This window comes from Dermacentor andersoni, chromosome 3 (assembly GCF_023375885.2).
Source record: "Dermacentor andersoni chromosome 3, qqDerAnde1_hic_scaffold, whole genome shotgun sequence".
Lineage (NCBI taxonomy): Eukaryota > Metazoa > Arthropoda > Arachnida > Ixodida > Ixodidae > Dermacentor > Dermacentor andersoni.
In genome coordinates this window covers 209,614,013-209,639,252 of record NC_092816.1, presented here as the reverse complement: position 1 = coordinate 209,639,252, position 25,240 = coordinate 209,614,013, and the positions used below count along the sequence as shown (strand labels likewise).

Sequence of the window (25,240 nt, the reverse complement as noted above, 5' to 3'; positions counted from 1 at the left end):
GGAGGTCGCTTCGGGCGCCTGCTAGTGACCCGCTTCGCCTTTCCTAAGTTACGCTGGTTGGTCGCAAATAACGGCAGCGTGCAGCAGAAGGGTGGCGCTACAACGGATCCTAAGCGAAGTTGGCAGAGTGATGTTGTGTACGTGTCGAAAGGGCTCAAGTAGGTTACCCTGCCGCGACTAAATTCAACACGCAACTAAATTCATTCTCCCCGGCTGTTCCGAGTAACCAGCGCCAGAACTATAGGTGGGCAGCCATCTCCTATTCATTTCGAAACAGGGAAGTCTTCGGCTCTGCGGAGAAAAGCTCTGTATTGATCGGTGTGTTAAAGGGCCCTGAACCAACTCTTGGGCTTGGTGAAATAACATAGTCCCCGGGAAGCCTACGCTGCTGTGAATATCTCAGCCAAGTTTTGCTGCCGTGCGTGGTGGGTGGAGCTCGCAAACGGATCGCGAAGTCACCTTTCTCTCAAACGCTCTCCTTTCAACAGAAGACCCTGTCCTCACTCTTTCTAGATGCACTCTTTCGTCATCAGAGGCTTTATTTCGTCATTCCCTTTGACGGATGGTACTGGCCGATCACTGACATCAAGCTGCGGTCGGCTGAACGGCATAGATACTGCGGCCGCCGCGGAGTGGCGCCACGAGTCCACTGGCTAAGCGCACTGTGGCTCGATGAGGACAACCGCGCTCTATCTGTGTAGCGCGTCGTAGGCACCAAAGGAGGAAGTTGTGGTGTCTACGTTAACATTCAAAATGAAACGTTAACATTCCAAATGGAACGAACTGGGCGCCACGGTGACATTTAGAAAGCAGAGCGTTGCGAGCACGCCCCACTGTGCCGTAACCTTCGCCGTGCAAGGCATTAAAGAAGCAACGGGGACTACAGCACAGGCTGGGTTTGATTCCCAATAACTCTGCTTCTGCTGAACGCATTGAAGTACTTTTTGGGGCAAAGCACATGTGAAATGACCTATTTTCACTTCAGATGCCTTTCTCCACTTCTGTAAAAAGTGGTTTAGGGCCCCTTTAATGCATTTTATGAAGTACAGCTAAGTTTGACACGTGACAGACAGGTGAAGTGAGCGCAGACTGAACGCTTTTGACCAAGATCGCAGGGATCAAAGTGAAAAAGGCGTAGAATGGAAAACATTATTTTTCTCTTGCTTAGTCGAATTATGCATAGTCAGTGTCTACACGTCACAGCAGTCGGGGTTCCCGCGGTTTTCGTGTAGTCCCGTGACATACAGGCGAAGCGGGGGTGGCCCGAAACATTTTTACCTAATCGGGGGATAGGAATGTTTCTCGTAATCAGGACAAAACATGCCTAATGCTTTGTGCTTTACCTTGGAAGAGACTAAGCGAAGACGCTTTCTACCATTTATTTTTTTCCTGTCAGGGTAGAGAGTCAGTAGCAAGCGCGAACTCGGATCAAAGTGGGCGGTCTAGATTGCACGGGCGCTACCATGTTACTACGCTATCACGGTTAGGGTGGATTTTCCGGTTACTGCCGGTAAAATCCATGGTGATTCTCGGTATACGACATGGATGTGCAAATAGACTAGCATGTCAGCTATCGCTGTATCCTATTAACAAGCGAAAATAAAGCTCTATAATACTGTGAACATTCAGACACCCGCAACTACATTACGCTGCCCAAGTATAGTGGACTTGTAAACAAAACCGAAAACTATGTGAAGTTCCCGAATAATGCTAATAGCAATTGAAGTAATATAAAATGTTTAGTGCATCAGTTTAAGAGATGCAAGAGAACGTCTGAACTGTGCTAAACTTAAACGATTATTGCAGGAGATTCCACCTTTTGTTCGTAGAATGAGAATTCTGCGCATAACATTTTAGTGAACGTTTGCGTTGGATCTAACATTTTTTTAATTATGGGGTTTAACGTGCCAACACCACTTCCTGATTATGAGGCACGCCGTAGTGGAGGACTCCGGAAATTTGACCACCTGGGGTTCTTTAACGTGAACCTATGTCTAAGTACACGGGTGTTTTCGCATTTCGCCCCCATCAGAATGCGGCCGCCGTGGCCGGGATTCGATCCCGCGACCTCGTGCTCAGCAGCCCAATACCATAGCCACTGCGCAACCACGGCGGGTTGTGTTGGACTTGCATTTTCTGACAAGGGAATGTGCAATTTGCTATTGTAGCCTGAGAGATCGTGCATCAGTGCGGGCTACGTGTGCTGGCAGGGACGTATTGCACCTTCACGGCGTTACCGACATTGCCAAGTTCTTTTTTTTTTTCTGGCCATCCGCACGAAATACTTACGGTCTATCAATTCTATTGCGTATTCCATGGCGTAGTCTTCGGCTGCGGTTTCTGAGGTTTCACGTATGGCAAGGCTCGACGCTTCAATTCCACGTCCTCCGCAAGCCCAATCGGAGAAGTCCTTGCAGCGGGTTGCCGTCCAGTTTATCCATCCAATCATGCGTATCGCTGTAAAGAAAATGACACGATCGCTACATTTGCCACGACGCAAATTATCGCAGTCACTGAATTAGAGGAAATGGCTTTCTTTGGCTGTTTTGCCTCTTTTCGTGGTCCTTGGTGGTTGGATATTCACCGTCGAAGCATATGCGCTGACGCCGTGGAGAGTCTTGCGAATCATGCGGCGCGAGGCTTTCCTCGCCTAACGCTATCGTGTGTCCCTCTTAGAAAAAGGCTCGTTTCAGTTGGTGCCACAAAGGTAACTACGCCGCTGGTAGCTCTTTTGCTGGCCAAAGGAGGCGGCGCATGCCACCAGCAGAGGGCGTCAGTTTAAAAACTAGAGACAGTCATGGCACTGGCATACTGGCATTTCCCACCCCACAAGTAAGTTAGAGCGGCCTTTTTGGTTTACAAGTTGCACTTCTGCCAATAACAATGAGGTATTTTGTGTTCTATAGAGCGGACTATAAATATGTACTACCCTTTTGATGGAGGTGGCACTAGTCAAGCTGCTGTTATGCAACTTTTATTCTGTTATGCTCACCGCTTATCCACATCAGTGCACTCATGTGGTAACAAAAGTAAAAAAAGAAACAGTTCTGCTATAAATTCGCATGCGAGTAGAAAAACGAGAACGACGTTGCAACACAGTTTAGTGGTAGTATTATAACACCTTCAAATAATGGCACGTAAGGGTAATCACAGGAAGATCAGGCTGAGTGTCCTAATCTGCACTGCCCAAAATTGAACAAACGACAAGAGGGAACAACGAACCCCATAATACAACGATCAGGATACTATACGCTATATGTTCCTAAGAAACTACTTTATGAGCATATATAACCACATCCTTCAGGCGCACAGTGTTAACGGGAGTGCGCATGACAAAATTGATATCTGGAGAAAGAAAACAAAGTTGCATATTTATTTACATAATCTATACACTTTACACATTTGTGTCACACAACGCAGGACTTAGCTATTACTCGAACATAACCTTGAAAACTCACGAACATTTATCCACAAATTGGCAGTTGAAACATTTGTTCGCCCTAGACTTGAGGAAGCCCTCGACTTGAGTTCACCACTCCGGTCTGGTTTCCCCACCGAAGCTACTTTAACATGCTGGAATCAAGCCAAAATGGAGCCGCACGTTTCATTTCCCGGAATGCTGACTACCGTTCTAACGTAACTGAAATAAAGCTTCACCATTCACATCAGCTGCTGAGTAATCATGGCGACGTAGCCCTTTTTTCATTATTTCATAAATACGCCCACCACACTAACAAACGCTCCCTACACCTAGAAATGTCATCGTACAAGTCGCACAGATTACAGAATCATCATAGCTTCATGCGCATCTATGGTTAAACTGAAGCATTAACTCGTCTGCGATTCCCCGTGCCATTCGTCTCTGGAACAGCCTTCCCGACAGCATAGTTGCCGAAACTGACCGTGAAAAATTTGGGAACTTACTCAACTCGATTAACCGTTGTTAACCGTTGCTATCGTACTCCCCGTGTGGTTTTATTTTTCCTACTTTCTTCTTGCACTGTAATATGTTTGTTATAAACTTATAGGATTCATTCTTATTGTACGCATACGCAGATGTATGTAGCTAATATGTTTCTTCAATTTTTAGGATGTGTACTTGGCTGGTGTTGTTTTTTTCTCTACCTTCATATTTTTACTAGATTGTATGTGCCCACTTGAGTCTATGTCTCCCTTACTCAATGCCTTGTGAGGTATACTACAAATAATTATAGAAGAACTATAGCGTATCTGAACTTTGCAGTAATACCGCAGCAACACAGCGTAATAGACCCGAGGGGACGGGGTTATGACGACGCCCTTTTAGCTGGTTTGTTGAGCTTACGAGCTGCTAAATTAAGGCACCACTTACTGTAAGTTTGAAATATTGTAAGTAGTAAAGTCCTAGTAAATAGTGGTATCATTGGATGGCATCTTTAGTGACTAAACCCGTTACTGCCTTTTTACTTTAGTCTTCCAACATGTAAGCTCAGACGTGCATTTGCTGCCAAAAGAGTGCTTCGGGGTGTCATAAGGTATACACGCTCTTGTCGAGCACTCGGGAAGAGCAACCCATTTTTCCAGCAGCCCTCTCCCCCTGGGGCGGTTGCAGGCGCCGGCGTTCGCGAGGCTGAAGACAGTGCAGGTACGACGAATCAGCACGAAACAGCTCACATGTGCAGCCACCTATACAACCACTACCGATGGGCTCGTTAGCAGCTCGTTCTCTACGAAATGTTCCAGAACGTTTCCAGTATATGACATTTTACTCAACGACCGCGGAAACGCAGTCGCAATGCCAGCACGGTGCACGAAGTCACATAGTCTTTAGATTTCTTCCCCATTGCTGAATAGAAATGGCATTTGTCATGCTGTTTTCATGCTTACGTTTGGCAAGTCATAATAAATCTGCGCAAGTATTCGTGAGAATGGTTGTTTATTTGAAAAGATCAATTACACGTGAGACTCGCAATTCCTGACATGTTCAGTTATCATTCGACAATTTCTTCGAATGTGCTTGTTTATGAGACCAATCCATTCGTTTCTTATTATTTTTAGACTCAGCGATAAACACATCTTTTTGCTTTTGGTAAGAAAGGAATTTAGCGGTAGAATTTCTAGTAAATGTTTTTCACTTTTAGCCAGGAACATTTTGACGTACTTGATTGATGTTATATAAGAACATTATTACAGAATTAGGCCTGGGTATTCTTAGACCATGCAAGACATTGAATGGTTACTGCTTATTTTCGATGTTTTATTATTATACAATTGGAAGCACTTAATACTGCACTTTAAAACATCGCACGGTTTGGGCTTCATCGTGATGTCAAACAGTGATCCTTATTTATCACGAATGCATTTCCTCTAAGGCTGCACGCTAAGTACTTCAAGGTCGCGAACGACATACGCATTATGAGCGTGAGGAAGCACTATATGCACGACGGTAGCTGGCACAGGGTTTACAGTCAAGGAAATTTAACGAAATCAAGACATTGGACGGCTATTGTTCCGGAAGAGATTCCGCCTCAATGGGTGCAAACATCAGGCAGTGGTTCAGGAAAGAGAAAATTGCCATTTATTGATCGTTGCATAAGCTTTAAAAAAAACACGTCAGGTTATTTATGTGTAAATACCCAAGAAAGTGGATGGGGAAACAGCGCCGCGGTAGTTCAACTGGTAGAGCATCGCACGCGAAATGCGGAGGTTGTGGGTTCGGTTCCCACCTGCGGCAAGTTGTTTTTTCATCCACTTTAATTTCCAATAATTTGTCGTTTCATTATTCCATTTATTAAGCACAAGTAATTTCCCCTATGTTGTCCTTGGTGTCAGTGTTTGTTGGCTTCTTGTGTTTACAAGACAAACTTAAGTTGCTTACTGTTGAGGACCCTATTTTAATAAGGAACTCGGACGCTATGACAAACTTTCTCAAAGAGAATAGCAAGGGTTTACAAGATTTTTCAATAGACATAATATATTTATATTATTCTTTACCCCACGACAAGTTGTTGCAGGGTATTGAGGAAGCCATTGATTCCTTTGGTGCAATAGGTTTCCAGAATCGCACCGGTGTTCATAACAGCAACGTCACTGAACTTTTATCGTTTTACCTAAAATCGACTTTTGTATCTTTTAATGACCGGACCTATATTCAAATCTGTGGTGCATGCATTGGGTCATGCCTGGCCTCTGTCTCAAGTGACATCTATCTTGCTCATCATGACCGGCGGATATTGAGCATGCTAGATAAACGAAGTGTCGTCAAAGAATGCTGCCGATTTGTAGATGATTTTTTGGCGTTGTAGGTTACGACAACGCTGGTTTCCCGCCCACATCAGACGAAATCGTGAAAACGTTTAACAGTTGCACTCATCCGTTTGCTTTATCCCATGGAATGCCTGTTGACAACAGCTTACAATTTTTGGACCTCAATGTACTTCTTTCACGTGACCATGTATGCTGGATGTAGGAACCAAGAAGCGGGAAACATCTTATCATTTGACTCAGCCTATTCTAAGCAGGTTAAGCGAAGCATCGCTAATATTTATCTTACTAATGCCCTCAGGAAGCCCTGTCATCATACCATGCAGCGCAGTTTTGCAGCTAAACTTGATCGACTTGTGTGCCGGGTACCCGGCCACACTACTGTCGGCCATAGCTGAAAAGCTATTCAGCTAAAGGACAATGACACGGAAGCCTAACAAAAAAATAATGAACTAAAGAGGCTCGTAGTCATACCATATTTGAGTAACGTCTCTCACAGATTAAAAAAGATTGGCCGCAACGGTAACGTGGAAGTAGTGTTTTCTACGCCGGCTACGCTACGCAGGCCCTGCACTGTCCTAAATGCGCTCCATATGCGCGCTACTGTCTGTTGGACCATGCACAAGAAGCGTTGTGGGTCTTTCGTTGTTGGGGTTGTTTATTCAATTCCACTATCATGCGGGAATAGATATATAGGCCACACTGGCTGCTACCTAATGAAAGGCTAAAAGAACGTGATTACAATGTGCACCGAGCTATAGAGGGACACTTAGGAATTCACTGTGGCGACTGTGAATATAAACCGAATTTTCGTCAGTGTGAAGTGCTAAAAATGCACCGATCACAACTTATGCGGGTGCTTACTGAAGCTGATCTCATAGCAAGGGCTGGCAGCGCGCTCTTTGCCCCTATCTACACAGGAAGTAAGATTTCTTGGTCAGTTTGACCTTACAGGACAGAATTGCGCGTATACTGTGTGACTCATGATAGTGTAGCCTTCTATCGGTGTGACACTTTGTGAAGTGTTGTGACGACATGTCCTGATGGTTTCTTGTAGCTATATATTTCGTGCAACTTGCCAATAAACCAGTTGGAAGTGACGCTGTATTCCTTTATCTGGCAGGCTCGGCATGTTTCTTCCTTTCTATGTTGCGCTCTACCAGTTTTAGAATGGGGCTATATAGACCTGTGTCACGAGGGCTTCGTTGTCCGGAGCAAAAGCGAACCTCACTCTCTAGAAATTAGCAGCCACATAGCTGTGTATGCGCACTAAAGACGTTCGTAAGCAGCGTCTTACTTTGTTTAAGTGTGAATCCCTTTAACCCATCATCATCATTCTAACCCACGAAATTGCGGCCACTGCATTTGAGAATCGTACCGCGACATTTCGCTCAGCAAAGAAACGTCCTAGTCTTGGATATGGCCCGGCGGTGGCCTTTCCTATCGTTAGCGCCGTTTGCGTTTTGCTATAGCCATCGTGGTCGCCTTACCATGGCGATCACCATAACAATTGACGGACGCCTGGGTATACTGCTCAATCACATAAGAATTAGGTGAAATTTCTGAGCCCCAGCTGAAGCGGTGTATCAGCCCGGTGCGTGGTCTACGAGACCAAAAAACAAATGTGGAGAAAGTGTTTTAAATACCAAATCGTTGGTGGAACATTCGTTCGAAGTGTCCGCTCAGCTACTTTCGTAACCTTCTGAACGGAGCATCTACGAACGTTGCAACACCTTATTTTGGGGAGTTATTTTGGCTATAGGTCACCAAATGAATACCTGTGATACCCATGAGCGTGAATATAACGAACTGCAAAAGAAAAAGAACCTGCACGATGCTCAATAGTGCAGTTCTCAGAGGTTTATATAAGAAAGCTTGGACACAAATTAAAAACCAGAGTATCTCACCAAACTGTCTGTTTGGGGGGTCGTCGTAGAAATTCGTTTTCCAGTATGGAGGTCGCAGGCCAATGTTACCTGTAAAACCAAGAAAATTTTCCTGTTTTAAGACTCAGAAAACATGGGACACAACTTTAAAATGGACTGCGTTTTCATACTGCGCCACGTTTCGTATGCACTTTTCTTCTGTTTGACGCATGCTCTATAAATAGCATACCCTAGCATTTTAGAGTAGTATCAACACCCCTTATTTACATCTGGAGTGGTCTTCACTGTATTTCTTATATCACGATTACTTGTAACAATTACGTGATTACTCTCTGACTTAGAAATTTGTACAACCTACTGATCGCACTATAATCAGGTTCTCAATGCACAGACTCATCGCAATTAGTCAGAAAACGACACCAGCAAGCGGATTGCGTAGAAGAATCAGCCCACCGATTTCCCACCAAATACATGCTACAAGATAAAATATAAAGAGCGAATTATCGGAGCAATTATATAATAACTTATTTATTACTGTTACTTGTCAGTTGTGCGAAATTCATCTCAGACCTTTCTTTGAAATGAATTCTCAGAAGGCGAACACGCGCGCTGACATTTCGTTTTCGAGTGGTGGAGCAAACGCAAGTCACGTGCATATGAGGTGAAACGTGCGATGCGAGTCCGGCAGTGACTCTGTTCGTTCGCATCGCATTGCGAGCACAATGTGAAAACGTATCCTTATTTGCCTGTATCTGGGTGTCTTGCTTTTCAGTACTTTTTGAGTTGTTCGCTTTACTTTATTATCTATGAAACACCTGACATCCACGAACACGCAGGTGGCCCGTGCAGACATCCGCATCTGCGCTATGAGGCAGTATGAAAAGTGCATCTAATTCGTACGTCTAATGCGCGATCATTTTGCGTTACTTCACCGGCTTATTTATTTCATTGTTAACATTGCACAATACCTTGGTCTCCCGTATCGTCCACCGAATGAAATATTTCTCCAAAACAAAATAATAGACGAGAAAGTGAACAAATTGCACACATTCCCAAAAGTACACCCTACCGCATACAACTACGATTGCACGTAAAGATATCGTGGAGAGAACGGGGTACCAAGTGAGTTCATCAGTGGCAGCACTTTACCTCCGAAGTAATTTCTTTGTGAGTCCATTTCATTTCTGTAGCCACCATAAGCTATTCGCGTACTTTGATTCGCGTACTTTGAAAGGTTTTTACTTATCTATCTTTACGCAGGTTGTTTGTCCTATAAGGTACTAGGTTTTATGTAAGCCGCAACGTTACGGACAAAATTGGGCTTTTTTGATGAACAGGTAACCTTACCGATGAAAAGTGTAGCCAGCAGAACGAAATTGTATTGGTTGCATTTCTGAAAACAGTTCAGTTACCCTTTAAACGTTTTATTAGTGTGACTAAATGTGACCTTGCCTTGCTTTTTTAATTGCTTGTATTCAAACTTCACTCGCTCAATAAATAAAAGCATTTTAGACCAGCTTGCTTTATGTAAAACGCTATGCCATGGTTGGGACATGTCAATGTCATCTTCGCTTTCCGAATCATTGCTGTGAGTAGATGAAGCAACAAGACGACCATCATCTTCTCTAGTGCATCGCCTTTACGTCAAAGACACAGCAGCCTTATGTTGCACGCGCGATGCACTTTGCGAGCCGTCGATGCCAGACGCCAACGTCCCATATCTGCTAAAAGGCGCCTAAAGCGTGCGTGTAAAGAAACGCGGCATTGGAGCGCTGATATATCCCTGCCATCTATAGAGTAGCAAGCAAAGACCGCAATAAACACTCCTCTCCAGCGCTGATAAAGTGGCGGGCATCTAGAATGTAGAACTGAATCAGTGCGACTTTCGACTAACTGAAAAAGGCTGATGTATATAGAGTAAAATGAAAAAGAGCGAAACAACTGCGGATTTTTAAACCCTGTTACTACAGCCATCTATGTAGTAGAAGAAAGACTAAATAGGGATGCTGAGTTTGCCCAAAAGACTTTGAAAACCTAACTATTGCGGCTGACGAGCTGTCCTTTTCCGAAACATTTAAGAGGTTAAGACAAACACGAGCGTAATGTGCCACTCCTCAATTTTAATTTCAATAGAACAAAGCGTCATAGAATATATACACAACGAGCCTTCATATTAGGCCAGTATCAATAAATTACCATTATAAATGTAAAGCAGTTTAGTTAATGAATTGTTTGGTAGGTTGTTTGAGGTATAGCACAATTTTAGCGGTAATATTCATGACTGTCGGACCAACGCCGCCTTTTTTATATTAAATGACTCGATGATTTCGCATTGGACTAAAAATGTTATTAATTCATTATTGACAACGCTTTATGTTAAGCACCTAAAAATACGTCTTCCAAACAGGGAATTAAATTTGCCTTAAAACCGTAGTAGGCATCGGGTACCCAGAAAGTCGCTGAGCTGATTTATGCGGAAAACAGTGCAACTAGCAGACATTGCAAGACATCTACAGACACTTGCTTATATCTGCGGCAATGCAGCGAGTAATCTAGGCCTTAAAGTAAGCACCGCGAAATCGGTAATTATGATCTTTATTAAAGAGAAGTGTTGACGGGCTATTTCAACAGCGAGTGCATACATAATGGGAAGCAAAACAAGTACCTTAGTGTATACAGAAAGGAAGTGAAGACCTACTCAAGCATTCACACCAACCTTATTTAAAGATAACGTGGAAGCGGAATCCAACAATATTGTAACATAGCCCTTTAGGACTACTGTAGATGAGGTTGTGCGAGGAAACGAGAGAGGGGGTGATGGTGCAAGCGCTAACTTTGCTAATACCATTTTGTGCTTAATATGAGACGTCGCGTTGGTGTTTCAAATTATGCAAAGGTAGGTACGCCTGATGCCTTTTCACAAATGAAGCAGTGCATGGAGACATGGGCTGGGCCTCTTTTTATATCACAAAAAAGCTTTTGTAGAAAGGCCTAAGGAACATGGATGAAAATGACTGGTCGGCTGAAGTTCACGATGAATTGTGTGTCAAAAACGTGGACACAGAACGAGCGAGGTCGGCTACAAGGTACAGGGCATTTGAAAGTGCAAGAATAAGTCATCAGAAAGAAAGCGAGAAAAACATAGATAGCAAATTGTATGCAACAGATGGCAACAAAGAAGATCAAAAATATTTATGAGAATGAAAAAAAATGAATAAGAAAGGAAAATCTGTAGTTAATGTCTAGGAAAATCAATCAATCAATATTTATTTTTGACAAAATCAAATACAAGATGGGTATAAGTACACATTCGGAAGTCCCGAAGTAACAACTGTCGGGGGACCTCCTAACAAGACATGAAAACGGGATAGTAGGATCGCGGCAAACAGTGAGTCATGTCACATATTATACAATTTCTATATCATCATCGGAAATAAACGGTAGGAGAAAAAAATCTATTGAAAATATCACAAGTGTATTCACACAGTTAAAAAGAAGAAAAATAATTGAAGAAATCCTAAAAATAACCTGCGACAATTCAAACGAGGATAATTGGCACGTAAAGCTTACAACGAGGAGAAGTATCAATTAAGGCAAAATTCAGTAACTCGGTAATTGAAAATTGCATTGCGTAATGGTAAAGTGAACAAAATGTAATTAATTCTAAGTTCGTTAAATTATGCTACGCGTCAGATATGTTCATGAAATGCTCCTTCGTTCTACGCTTGAATGATAATAATGTAGATGTCTTCATATCAGATGGTATTGAATTCCAAACAAATGCCTGAAAACGCGACGGTAAATTTCCCATAGTTAGTTCTTGCTTTTGGAAAGAGAAGATTGAGTTGTGCTGAAAATCTTGTGTTGTTATAATTGATGAGGCTAGAGCGACTAAAACCTGTAATATTAAACTCGGTATTTATAAGACGAAACATCAGTAGCGACAGCTTATGATTGAATAACATGCGTAAAGGTAAAACATTTAGGGAACGGAATATGGGAGCAGAGGGAGATGTATGCGATTGGAATGCAATTAATCGTAACGCCTGCTTTTGCAAAACTTCTAACTGATGAAGATGTGTGGCATATGTATTACCCCAAGATGACAGGCAGTATGAGAGATGACTGTGTATATACGCGTAATATAAAGACATGAGAATGGTTTGCTGAAAAAAAGAGCGAGTTTTTATTATGATGTGAATACCAAATGAGATTTTTTGAATAAGTGATTCAATATGGCACTGGAAATTTAGATTCTCATCTAGTACCACACCAAGAAATTTAGTAGACGCGGATCTTGCAAATACATTATTATTTAGAGACACTACAATAGAGTCAATGTGCAAAGTTTTTGAAGAATGGAATACCATAAATATCTTAGATGGGTTAATGGTTAGCTTGCTTTCTACACACCAGGAATGAACATTCGTTAGGTCAGCGTTAAGTTTATCCTGCAATGCAAATAAATTTTTATCAGATGCGAAAATAGTGGTGTCATCAGCGTAAAGAAGGCAGTGCGCATGTGTTCATATTTCTGGCAAGTCATTAATGAATATGAGAAATAAAAGTGGCAGAAGTATTGATCCCTGAGGGACACCTGCATTTACAGTTTTTGATGAGGTGAAGACACCATTAACTTCGACTATATAGTGTCGGTCAATTAGGTAGTTGCGAAGGATTTGTAAAGGCGGCCCAGAAATGCCATACGATTCAAGTTTACTTGAAAGAATACGACGGTTGATTGGATCAAACGCCTTTGTGAAATCAATAAAGAGAGCACCAACTAAGAGGCCTTGATCGATGGCTAAATTAACCCTCTCATAAAAAGTAATAAGCTCTAATTCAGTTGAAAAATTGTCACGAAAACGAAATTGATCAGGAATTAAAAGATTAAATTTGGATAAGTATTTAGTTAGGCGATTATGCATAAGTTTTTCGATGACCTTACAAAAGAACGACAAAATGCAGATAGGACGATAATTACTCGTGCACTTATGGTCACCTTCATTAAATACTGGGATTATTTTACCTGTCTTGAGGTGATTAGGAAAGATGCCATCTATAAATAGTCTATTTGCTATATGTGCTAACGCAGGTGAGATTTCGTTAGACAAGCTTAATGCTAGAGGGGTGTATGAAGTCGAGGCCCGGACCGGTTATTTTAAGAGAATTGATAATGTTACATACTTCTAGCGATGTTGTGGGGAACGGGCAAAATGAATGAGAACAGCGCGGAAAACTAAGCAACGTTGAATCAGGCTGACTACCGTCTGCAATACTAAAATGGTCACTGAAAACATTAGCTATGTCTTGAGGGTAAGTGATATTAGCAGACTCGTGGTTCACACACGATATGTGATTTTTGGTTGTACTGATGTTTAAGAATTCTTTAATAACCTGCCAGTTTCGCCTGGTATCACTTCCATTTATTCTTATTTTATTTTCGTAGTAATTACGCTTGGCATTCTTTAAAGTGGCTGTTAGAACATTTGAATATATGTGGAAGCGCAATCACAACACATTATTGAATGGCTGGACTTAAGTTTCTTACGAAGATTATCTCTTTTTTTAATGGACCGCAATAAAGAACCACTAGTCCGAGGCTTTCTTGGCGAGCTAAACCACCGCGTCCCAGTTGTGTTACTTGTACATAAGCTAGAGCATTCGGATATTTTTGCAAAAGAAAGATTCAAAAGCCCTTTCGCCACATGGCTCTTCAAGCACGTCAGCCCAGTCAATTGCACGAATCATACGAGTGAATTTATTAGAATCAAAGAAAGTCCTGATGTATTTGGCTGCTTCAGAAGGCGTTACGGAACCTGTGCAAAAAATATAGGGTAATGGTCTGTTACGGCATATTCCACTATTCCAGCTGTGCAATGGCTTGCTACTTAGGCCTGAACTGGTTGCCTCAAGGCAAAACCTACCGCGGCAAACATTCGCAGCAGAATGAGGCTTGTGTGCGCTGAGGCGAAAATGCGCAGGCAGTTCAGCACATCCTCATTATTTGTGCACTCATCACAGTGTAAGACATGCAATACACGACGTGCAGACCTCCATCACATTATATGGGCATGTTCATCAGCTCCAAACAATATCAGACACAGCATAGAACACGATGCTAAAATAAGAACCCCTGTGCAGTAGGAGGCTATAGTGCTCAGTGAATGCCCAGAAGACCAGCTCTGGGCTCTCCGGGTGGCGGAGGATGCCGCTACGCTTCAAGGCCTGGCCTGCGTCTGAAGGAAAGGGGAGCTTTACGGGGCCAGCCTCCCAGCCGATCCGTTCCCATTTCGAACCCAGTAGGATCTCTCTATAAAGATGTCCTATCTGTCTCTCTCTCTCTCTCTCTCTCTCTCTCACTCGCTATCTCTCAGCACATCCTAATGGGGTGCGAAGGTATTCACAAAGTGAAACCCGTAGGTAATGTTCACCTTCCAGAAGCACTGGGTTTAAAAGCGGAGACGTGTTGAGTATTGGTAGACAAAACGCAGGAATAAATTGATGAGGTTTGATGCGTCGCAGGCATACAAGGCAGAAATAGATGTTTGAAGGAACAGATAAGAGTAAGGATACATAAAAGAAAAGATAGATTAACGTTTATGCAATTCTAGATTAGCTTAAGCAGGCTAGGCGACTATTCGTTGTCGGCCCGTTTAGAGGAGGTGTCAATAAATACCGATCATCCCAGGCGACGTCCCCCGCATACAGGCTGCCACCGACTAGATTCATTTATCAGCAGCTGCAGGCCTTGTAACTGGTGTTTTAGCTCACTCTTTAACTAGTCATCATCGTCATTAGCTTATTTTAGGTCCAGTGCAAGACGAAGGCCTCTCACAGCAGTTTCTAATTACTTCTGTCTTTTGCTAGCTGATTGCAGCCTGCGCACGTAGATGTGCTAATTCCATAACCCCACCTAATTTTCTGTCACACGCGACTGCGCCTCCCTTCTCTTAGGAACCTTTATTTAACTCTAATGATCCACCGGCTATCTGTTTTGCCCATTACATACCCTCCTCAGATTCACTTTCTTCTTCTATTGCCAACTGCAATATCGTATCTCTCCGTTTGCTTTCTCGTTCACTCAGCTGTCTTCCTGTCTTCTAACGTTACTCAACACAACAATGCTATTCGCGCGGACCTTAACTTGTTCTCGAGCTTCTTCGCTAAGTGGACCTTTAACCACTCCGTGACGGATGCGGAGAATGGATTTGAAATTCAAATACTTTTTTTCAGAAATACTTAGCCTCAAAAATTATTTCAATGCGTTCAGTAGAAGCGAAATTATTGGCAATGAAACATCCCGTACGCGATTCTTTTGCGCTTTCTTCAAGTACTTGCACTCCGAAGTCTACGGCCGAGCAGGGCGTGCGCACAACTGTGCCCTACTGAAGGCACCTGGGCGCGCAGGTGAAATTTGATTTTGTATGTTCACGTTGACGCCACTACTTTCGATTTTGGCACCTACGACGCGCCAAATGCGGATGTCCGCAGAGAGCCATTTGTTCTTAGCCAGCAAAGAGAGAGAGAGAACAAACATGTTTGTTACATAAACGATGCTTTGGAGAGGACTCGTAGCGGCCCCCTACGGCACTCTGCAGCGGCCTCGGTATCTGTACTACGTAGCAGGCAGAAGCTACACACAACTGCAGTGCATGTGCGCAGCGTTTGCTTTGTGCACGACGGGGCTTGAGTGCGAGCTTACGCTTACGTGCTATAGTCTCACCGTGCTACTTGGTGTCGACCGGCTTTGTCCTGGCCTAAGTTGACCCACGGGAGCAACCACGTCCAACTTGCGCATACGGAAGCGCTATTATTCGCTCAATACGAAGCCGTGCCTGTAAAAGCGTCTAACCAGAATCGGCCTGAAGTAAGCGCACGCTGGCAAGCATGCGTGATGTCTGACGTGACCTTTCGCGTGGCTCCAGTCTGGGGTCCCTATAACGTAATACTACTCCAATCTGCTTTTATACCAATCTGCGGACGCAAAATTTACTAACCCACAACGCAGGCATCGGGTGGCGACCCGCAGCGTTGTCTGAACACTCCAGTTAAACGCTCTCCTTGTTTACAGCAAGTTACTGTTGTTTTGAAAGCGAATAAACTTGCCTACGTTGAGCAGTTTCTCTTATCTAATTGGCTTACAAGAGGCGAGGAGCACGCTCATGTGGAGAGAGTTTTGATGGGGCCCAGCCGGCGCAGTTAAAATAGATAATTGGAAGATAAGGGTGGAACCGGTGTCTGCGATTGGTCCGCTTTCCTTTAGCTTGCGGTGGCATGCCGAAAATTGTGGCGGCATGCAACGGATGGTTAAACATGTCAGTATAGCTGATCCTCAGCAAAGAATAGTTGCCAGAGTGATGCGGTACACATGCCGAAATGGCTGGATAACGTGATATTGCCACGCTAAAAGTTTATTATAAGCAAATAAACCAATGCTCTCCGGCAGGTGCGAATAGCCCGTGCCCGAGCAATCGACGGACAGCCATTATCAATTATTTTCGGAACGGGGCCACCTCCCACTATGCAGACAAAAAAATCAGTTTTCTTGTGCATATGAACGCATCTGATGCATATGCGTCACTTCGACGCGGTGAGTTTTCACAGCTTTTTGACGTCGCATGCTAGACAGGTGAAGTGGGCGCAGCACGAAAACTGTTGGCCGATAGCAGATGGCTAATGGTGAAAAGGCGCCGAATCAAAAATAAGTATTTTTTTTTCTTTCGTTCAGTCTATTCATGCATAATCAATGTGCACTACGTGATATCAAATTAGGAGATATCGCGGTTCTCGTTACGTGGCGTGACAGGCAGTCGAAGGGGGGTGACCCGAAAATTTTGACTAATTGTGGAGCTCTAGGTGTAAAATTGGTTTAGCTTTGCGTTACAGCGGGCTAGTTGGTAGTTCAAAACTCACTGAAATTAGCGAGACCCAACGGCGGCGACACCCTTAAGCAAGGCGGCCAATATTTTATTTATAAACGGGCGGGCGCGGTCGAGCGTGAGCAGGCGATACTCGGCGTGTACCGGAAATATATCTAATTCAAATGAAGAATTTGAAGTTTGAAGTTAATTATAATTTTGACAATACAAGATTGTCCTGGCGCCGGAGCAAAAGGCGAGACTATACACGCCTGACTAGGCCCCTGGCGCCACGAGCACAGCAGACAACAGTACAAAAAAATGTATATATATATATACACATAATACACACATATACATACTTATATATACGAATGATACAATTATACATACAATAAATCAATGCAAGACAATAAGTATAAATAACGAAAATGAAGAAATAAAGTACGTACAGAAAGATACAGGAAGGCCAAAAGCCAAATGGGAACAAAAAGTCTTGCAACGCATGAAATTGCATATCAGTCGAAAAACAGAAAATAAATAATAAGAAACAGGTGTCAATTGTTCGAAAACTACAGTTTTGATTTCTTTCTGAATATTGGAATGGTTGAGGAATCTTGCATGATATCAAATAAAGCATGTTCATCATTAAGTAAATTAGGAATCTGCCACTGTAAAAGCTGATTGCCGTAGTTTGTTCTAGTTTTTACTAGAACTGTTGACTGTGTCAATAAATATGCACAGTAACAGTAGGTAGAAGTTCACTGATCAAAACACCTTTCTTGATATCAGCCTTTGGCCAATAGTAGCCGCTTAGGGTATTCCGCTATATTACGAAATAGAGTATCCAGGAAAGAGTGGGGAGCAGGCTTCTGTTGAAGAAAGAGCGTTTGATAAGAAGGGGGCTCCGCGCTCTGTTTGCAAGCTACACGCGCTGCGCACGACTGCAAATTGTGGCTGAGATGTTCGCAGCAGAGTGTCCTATTAATTCAATTAGTAAGTACAAGTAATTTCCCCTCTATTATCATTGAAGTCTTTGTGTGCTAGTTTCTTTTTATGCAGTGATATATTGTCACGAGAGGAAAAGGCAGACAGTCAGTTCCAAGCGAACAGCCGTTTATACTGTTCGTTTCTGCAGCAGCTACCACCCACACTTCATCATCGGTGTCGAGCAAAACTAGCACGTGCCATTACCCCGCTCTCCAAAATAATGAGAAGAAGAATGAATACTCCATGCGAGTAGACGAAAGGTAGCCCCCCCCCTCCCCCCCCCAATATAAAAAGGAAAGTTGGGGATATGGTAAATGCCACAAGGAGAAAATAAAAGAAACAAGAAAGGCAACGGACGTGACGACAGGGGCCGCACCACAAAGTTTGTAGATGATAGTCAGCGCGAGTGGTAGGACTTTATCCTGGTAACGTGAACAATGTCATAGGTACGTGGCCCACGGGAGTGGTGCGAAGTTTTGGGCTGGAATAACTTCGTAGTTGACGGGACCTAGATGATGGAAAACTATGTAGGGTCCAAAGTATCGGCGCAATAATTGTTCTGCGCGCCCTCGTTGACGCATAAGGGTCCAAACTCATGCGAGATCTCCGGGAGCATAACTGCGAGTCGGCCTAGTAGGAACATATCCATCTTAAAACTTTTTGTGCGCAAATGAACAGGGACGAAGAATATGAGCAACACAAGGACGAGCGCTCGTCCTTGTGTTGCTCCTATTCCTTGTCCCTGTTTGCGCACTAAATGTTTTAAGAGATCTCCCGGGTTGTATGTGACGTCTCGATGTCGTATATTGTATCGACGAGCATGTTGACTTTGTCGGGATAGAATTCATTGCCGTGCAAGGTGTCGCGCTGCTTCGGCACGCTGAACAAAGGCGTCTCTATCTGGTGCGGTAGGTTGAGACGAAGTTGGTAGGAGCATCACGTCGAGCATAGTGGTAACGGGGCATCCATAGACCAGAAGAAAAGGAGGAAACCCGATGGTTTCTTGAAGCGCAGTGTTATACGCAAACATCAGCTACGTGAGCAGTTCATCCCAATTTTTATGATACATAATAAAAAGCATACCCGCAATCCTTTTGTTGAGACGCTCAGTAAACCCGTTTGTCTGCGGGTGATGCGCAGTTGCCGTACAGTGTGTTGTTCCACTTAGCTGCAGAATATCTCTGACCAACTAGGCGGTGAATGCCGTTCCACGGTCTGTGATGACGACAGCGGGAGCACAATGTCCATATTTTTGACAAAGAAATTGCTGTATGTGAAGCAGTAACTCGCTGAATGGCTTGCGTTTCGCAATATCGAGTGAGGTAATCGGTGGCGACAACGATCCAGCTGTTATCAGCCGAAGACTTGGGAAACTGGCCCAGTAAATCCATCCCGACTTCTACAAAAGGTGAGCAAGGAGGTCCTACAGGCTCAAGGAGACGGCTGGTTTCAGTGGTGGAACTTTGCGACAATGTCAACAACTGAGCAATGTCAACAACTTCTGACGAATTGCTTCACGGTTTTTGTGAGTTTTCGCCAGTAGTACTTCTGCTTGACCCTTGCCAGAGTACGCGTGAAACCGAGATACCCGGGCGTTGGTTCGTCGTGGCATGCACGTAGAACGTCGTCGCGGAGAGGAGCGGGAACAACAAGCCGGAAAGCGGTTGACGTAGGGTTAAAGTCTCGCTTGTATAGGATGTCATCGCGTAGGCTGAAAGAGGACAAGTGACACGCGAAGTGCCGCCAGGGTTGTAGGCGGCTTCCTTCAAGGTATTCAATCAAAGGCTGGAGCTCGGAATCTTGGCGTTGCTGTTGAGCTAGGTTTAAAGACGGAAGAGTACATAGAAAACCAGAGTCGTCGTCAGTATCTAGACTGCCAGACATTCCTTTTCAGTTGCTGAGTTTTTTTCCGCAGCAGGCAGCGTTCGGCTGGCGTGCACAATAACGCGTTCAACACCAGCTTGAAGCTGTACGAGTGTCGCTCTGAGACCAATGTTACTAGCATGAGAATGGACTTCTGTGCCTGTCTCGGTGTCAAAGTGACCAGGGATCGGTGGTGTCTGTAGACGTCGCTGAAGGTCGTATAAGGCGTCGGATTGTGCAGAGCTCCAAACAAATGTGACGTTGTTCTTGATGAGTCGTTGCAAAGGTGCGGCAATCTCACAAAAAGTGAGCACAAAACGGCGGTAATACGCACAAAGCCCTACAAATCGGCGGACATCGTGTTTTGTCTCTGGTATCGAGAACAGAGAAACTGCCATGGCTTTGTCAGGTTCATGGCGCACACCGGCGCTGCTGACCATATGACCTAGAAATTTAAGCTACTCATAGCCAAAGTGACATTTTTCAGGCTTGAAGAACCACCTCAAGCCGCTGGATGTGTTGTTCAAACGTGGTGTAAAAACTACATCGCCTAAGTAGACTAAACTCGAGTGCCACTTAAGGTCAGAGTAAACTGTGTCCATCATACGTTGAAATGTGGCAGGAGCGGAACACAATCCAAAAGGGAGGACCTTAAGTTGATAAAGACCGTGGGGTGTTTAAACGTCGTATCTTCCTTGTCCCATTTGTCAATTTCCATCTGCCAGTACCCACTATGCAGATCCATTGAAAAAAAACTAACGGGCATGTCGCAGGCGATCCAAAGTGTCGCCAATCCGAGGAAGTGGTTAAACGTCTTTTTTTTGTGATCTTGTTCAGTTTGCGATTATGGACACAGAATTGTAGTGAACCGTCTTTCTTCTTATCTAATACAACAGGTGAATCCCAAGGACACGTCGATGGTTGAATGACATGATCGTCCAGCATTGGTTTAACTTAATGCCGAATAGCATCCTGTTCTCTCTGTGACAGGCGATAAGCGTGTTGGCGAACAGGTTGGACGGCCGGTTCAGTGATGATTCTATGTTTGGTTAAAGCAGTCTGTTTGACCTTCGACGTGGTGGGGAAACAGCCGCTAAATAACGATAGCAGAGTAAGGAGCCTCACGTTTTCGGGTTGGTTTAGCTGCAGGTTGACGTTGATGTGACTGGTCAAGTCCACATCGCTGGGTTGCGGAATCGAGATTGTCGATACCGAAGCACAGACGTTGGACTCGGTCACCGTTTCAAAGTAGGCCAAGGTGGTATGCCTCGCAAAGTGCTTGCATTCGTCACTGAAGTTAGTAACCATGATCGTGGTCTGCCTATTTTGGAGCTCTACGAGACCTCGTGCGACGCCGACTTCTCGATCCAGCAAAATGTAAGGTTACCTTCGGCGATGCCTTATCCTAGTTGGTCTTGGAGGTATTCAACGAGGACGCTGATGCTACTTTGAGACGGTAACGTCACGCAGTCCTCGCCCACGCGTAAAACCGCGCGGTGATGTTCATCATCCACACTAGAATCCGAAGAAACATAGAAAAAGTCACGAACAAGTCATGGAGTGTTATGATCGCCCATTATTCCTGGAGAAAATCTATGCCCAGTATAACCAGCCGAGAACACTTGGGCAGCACAAGGAAAGACGCTACGAAAGTGGAAGTAGAAATTGCAAGTCTGTCAGTGCCTCGTCCTATGGGTGACATGTGGTGCCCTCCAGCCGTATTCAGAAGTCACGCTGTCCGTACCTTGCGTAGCCGACTGGCCGGTGAGGCACTGATAACCGAGTAATCAGCTCCCGCATCGACAAGTGCAGTTACTAGTAACCATCGAAGGAAGCAGTAATGGCAGCGGACATTCTTTTGTCAGTTTGGAATAAAGGCGTCACCCGCCGTGGTTGCTCAGTGGCTATGGTGTTCCAGCGGGATCAAAGGAGTGTCGAGCGTGGTTTGGTGTCGCGTACCGACGAGTTGATGGCGACCGTGACTGTCTTCATTGCGGGGCAAGAGGAAGCCGATTACTTTCTAAGTGTTCCTCGATTACGCGCGGGCGTTCGCCATAGTGCGTGCAACGGGCGTCCGGGTGGTATTCCCGCAGACTTATCCGTCGGTACTGGCAGTCGCGATACATGTGACCAGGCTCCCCACAGTGGTAGCACAACGGACTGTTGTCAGGAGCGCGGCATACTGTAAAGTAGCGCGGACCAGAATGAAAGGCTTCTTGCAGATTCGTGCGGTGGATTGGACTTGGGAAGCGTCGAGGAATTCCAGCAGGCGGCTGTGAGAAACGGCCCGTCAACGGCGCGCAAACCCGAAGAGCATCCGCGTACGAGAACGTGGGGGATTCGGTACGTGTTGGTGGCGAGGGATGAACTACTTTGCCGATTTCTTCCCGAAAGACGTCCGTAAGAGCCGTGGCACTAGGAAGTGCCGGATCCGAGAATATGCCTTCTACAGTTCTCGAACAACTTGCCGTATTACTTCGGTAAGAGACTCCCTGTCATCATTTGCAGGTACGAGAGAGAATGCAGCAGCCATGGTGGTCTGGCATTCATACTGCGAGAGCCGCTGCCACAGCATCCGTTCCATGACTGTTGCCTCATGAACGAGCTGGGACACTGTTGTAGGAGGATTGCGCACGAGGCCCGCGAAAAGCTGTTCTTTTATGCCTCGCATTAACACACGCACCTTCTTGTCTTCTGCCATTAGTGGATCGGCCCGACGGAACAAGCGCATCATGTCGTCGACGAACGTGGCAACGGTTTCGTTCGGCATTTGAAACCTAGAAGACAGTGCCTCTACGGCTTTCTTTCTTTCCTTTCGGGGGTGCTGAACGCGTCGCGAAGAAGTCGGTAAAACTCTTGCAAGCTGGTAAATGAGGCCTTGTGGTTCTCGTATAAAATCTTGCCCCGTCTCAAAGCGAAAAGTAGACGTTCCTCCAACTTACGGCGATCGTCCCAGTCGTTAAGGCGGCGACCCGGTCAAAATGGTCCCACCAGTCTTCCACGTCCTCAAAGGCGTCGCCGTGAAACGGGTTAGGCGAGCGAGGCGCGTTGAAAATGCATGGTACAGCAGCATTTGGGATCCCCTCGGTTTGGCTTGCGGTTGTTGTTGCCATGTTCCTCACCGAGCTTGCCAGGCGACTGTATTATGGTGGAAGTCCTCGGAGGCGACGGCTGCTTCGATGGATTTCTGCGGTCCTTGAGGTACTGACGTCGGTAGCTTCTGCTACAGGACCAGTAGGCATACGGTGGGTGCGCACCCCGCTCCTCAATCAGTTTGTCGCGAGAGGAAAAGGCAAGCAGTCAGTTCCAAGCCAATGGCCGTTTACTGTTCGTTTCTGCAGCAGCTACCACGCACACTTCTTCATCCTCGGCTTCTAGCGTAACTACCGCGTGCAATATAAATATCAATAAATAATAAGAAAGCAGCACACAATCACTTAAATAATAACAGAGGGGAAATTACTGGTACTCACCAATTGAATTAAAGAAATGATAAATTATTGAAAATGAAAGTGGAGGAAAAAATTTGCCGCAGGTGGGGAACGAACGCGTGTCCTAGCATCCCGCGTGCGATGCTGTACCAAGGGAGCTATCGCGGCGCCGTTCTGCCATTCACTTTCTGGGGTAGCCATGTGTTGCTACTAGAACTAACCCTCGTATTGTTAACCAGCATCACCGCTCACAAACCTTGGCCGCCTTCTTTTTGTGTATATATATATATATATATATATATATATATATATATATTGCAATGGGGAATAGAGTAGCCATAAGAGACAGGAAATTATATTTACAAAATATATACAGAGAAATGCGGCTGCAGGCTAAATGGCAGAACAACAACACTAGCGCTACTCTGCTCGTCGTTTTCACCGTCTTTCTGGCGCATTCTTACATTGTCGGCAGGATGCGGGCTTCAGTGTGCGGTAATACCGCGCAACATAAAACCTGGGCGTTGAGAAAGCCGTCTCGGCGCTTAAGGAGCAGTAGGATCATGTCAGACAACATAAGGCTTAAGGCGGGAGACGTGCACGATATCAGTGGCGGACGCGGCAGATGGTCGACTGTCCAATAGAGCGATTTGGTACGTGACATCAGAGATCTGGCGTAGAACCCTATAAGGCCCGGAGTAGCGGGAAAGAAGCTTAGACGACAGGCCAGCGTGGTTGGAAGGCATCCAGAGGAGGACCAAAGAATCCGGAGAGTAATTAACGACTGTGTGATGGCGATCGTAGTAGGCCTTCCGAGACAGCTGGGAGGCATAAAGGCGATCTCTTGCAATCTGGCAAGCCGTTGCGGCCCGACAAGCTGCAGCGCGGGCGTAGTCTGAAACATGGTGCACAGGTGATGGTAAAAAAGTATCGATGGGCAATGTGGTATGGCGGCGAAACGAGAGATAAAAGGGGGAAAAGCCAGCGGTGTCATGGCATGAGGAGTTGTAGGCAAATGTCACATAAGGCAAGGTGCTCTCCCAATCACGGTGGTCTGAGGAAACGTACATGGATGGCATTGTGGTCACTGAGTTTGAGGCGCTCGGTAAGCCCATTGGTTTGCGGATGGTAAGCAGTGGTCAGCTTGTGGCGTATGGAACACGAACGAAGAGTGTTGTCAATGACTTGGAACTGAAATGAGCGACCATGCTCGGTCGGCAGCTCTCGAGGAGCGCCGTGGTGAAGAATAATGTCCTAAAGTATAAATTACACAACGTTAGTGGCACAGAGTGTCTGCAGTGCCCGTGTGATAGCGTATCGTCTCTCGTAGGCCGCCGCTACGGCAATCCACTTGTTCCCCGTCAGAGGTGTTGGGAATGGCCCGATGAGATGTAGGTCGACGCGGTAGAACGGGACACCGGGAATGTCTACAGGCTGAAGAGGACCGGCTGGCGACAAGGATGGATGCTTGTGGCGCTGGCGGGACTCACAAGCAGCAACATATCGGCGCACAGAGCGGTGGAGTCCTTGCCAGAAGAACCGACGCCGAACGCAATTGTACGAGTGAGCTGCTCCCAGATGTCCAGCGGTCGGGGCGTCATGAAGTTGTCCGAGAACAGTGGATCGGAGTGTTTCGGGAACAACCAGGAGAAGCTCTGGGCTATCGGAGCTGGTGTTGCGTCTGTATAAGATTCTGTCACGAAGCACGAATAATTGTAGGGGCGGAGCAGAGTGATGAGAGCGTAGACGGTGAATATTTGGTCGCAAATTGGCATCGAGGAGCTGTTCGCTGCTAACGTCGGTTAAATCAGACATCGCGAAGACGCAGGCGTCGGAATCGTGCGCTCACAAGTCGTAAGGATCCATTGTATGACGGGATAGGCAGTCCGCATCCTGCTGCAGTCCGCCAGACTTGTAAGTGACGTCAAAGCTGTATTCTTACAGTCTATGTGCCCAGCGACCAAGT

The 25,240-nt window shown here is 45.2% G+C and overlaps 1 protein-coding gene across 1 annotated transcript in view; it reads right to left on the bottom strand.

Annotated features, from left to right (window-relative positions):
- The window catches only part of LOC126524719 (uncharacterized), a 451,239-nt gene that overhangs the window by 380,162 nt on the left and 45,837 nt on the right, over positions 1-25,240 (bottom strand). Inside the window, exons 4-5 of the mRNA XM_055067253.2 lie at positions 8,151-8,219; positions 2,290-2,457 (exon numbers count right to left, since the gene is read on the bottom strand). Of these exons, the coding sequence (XP_054923228.2) occupies positions 2,290-2,457; positions 8,151-8,219 (237 nt within the window). The remainder of the gene's footprint in view (positions 1-2,289; positions 2,458-8,150; positions 8,220-25,240) is intronic.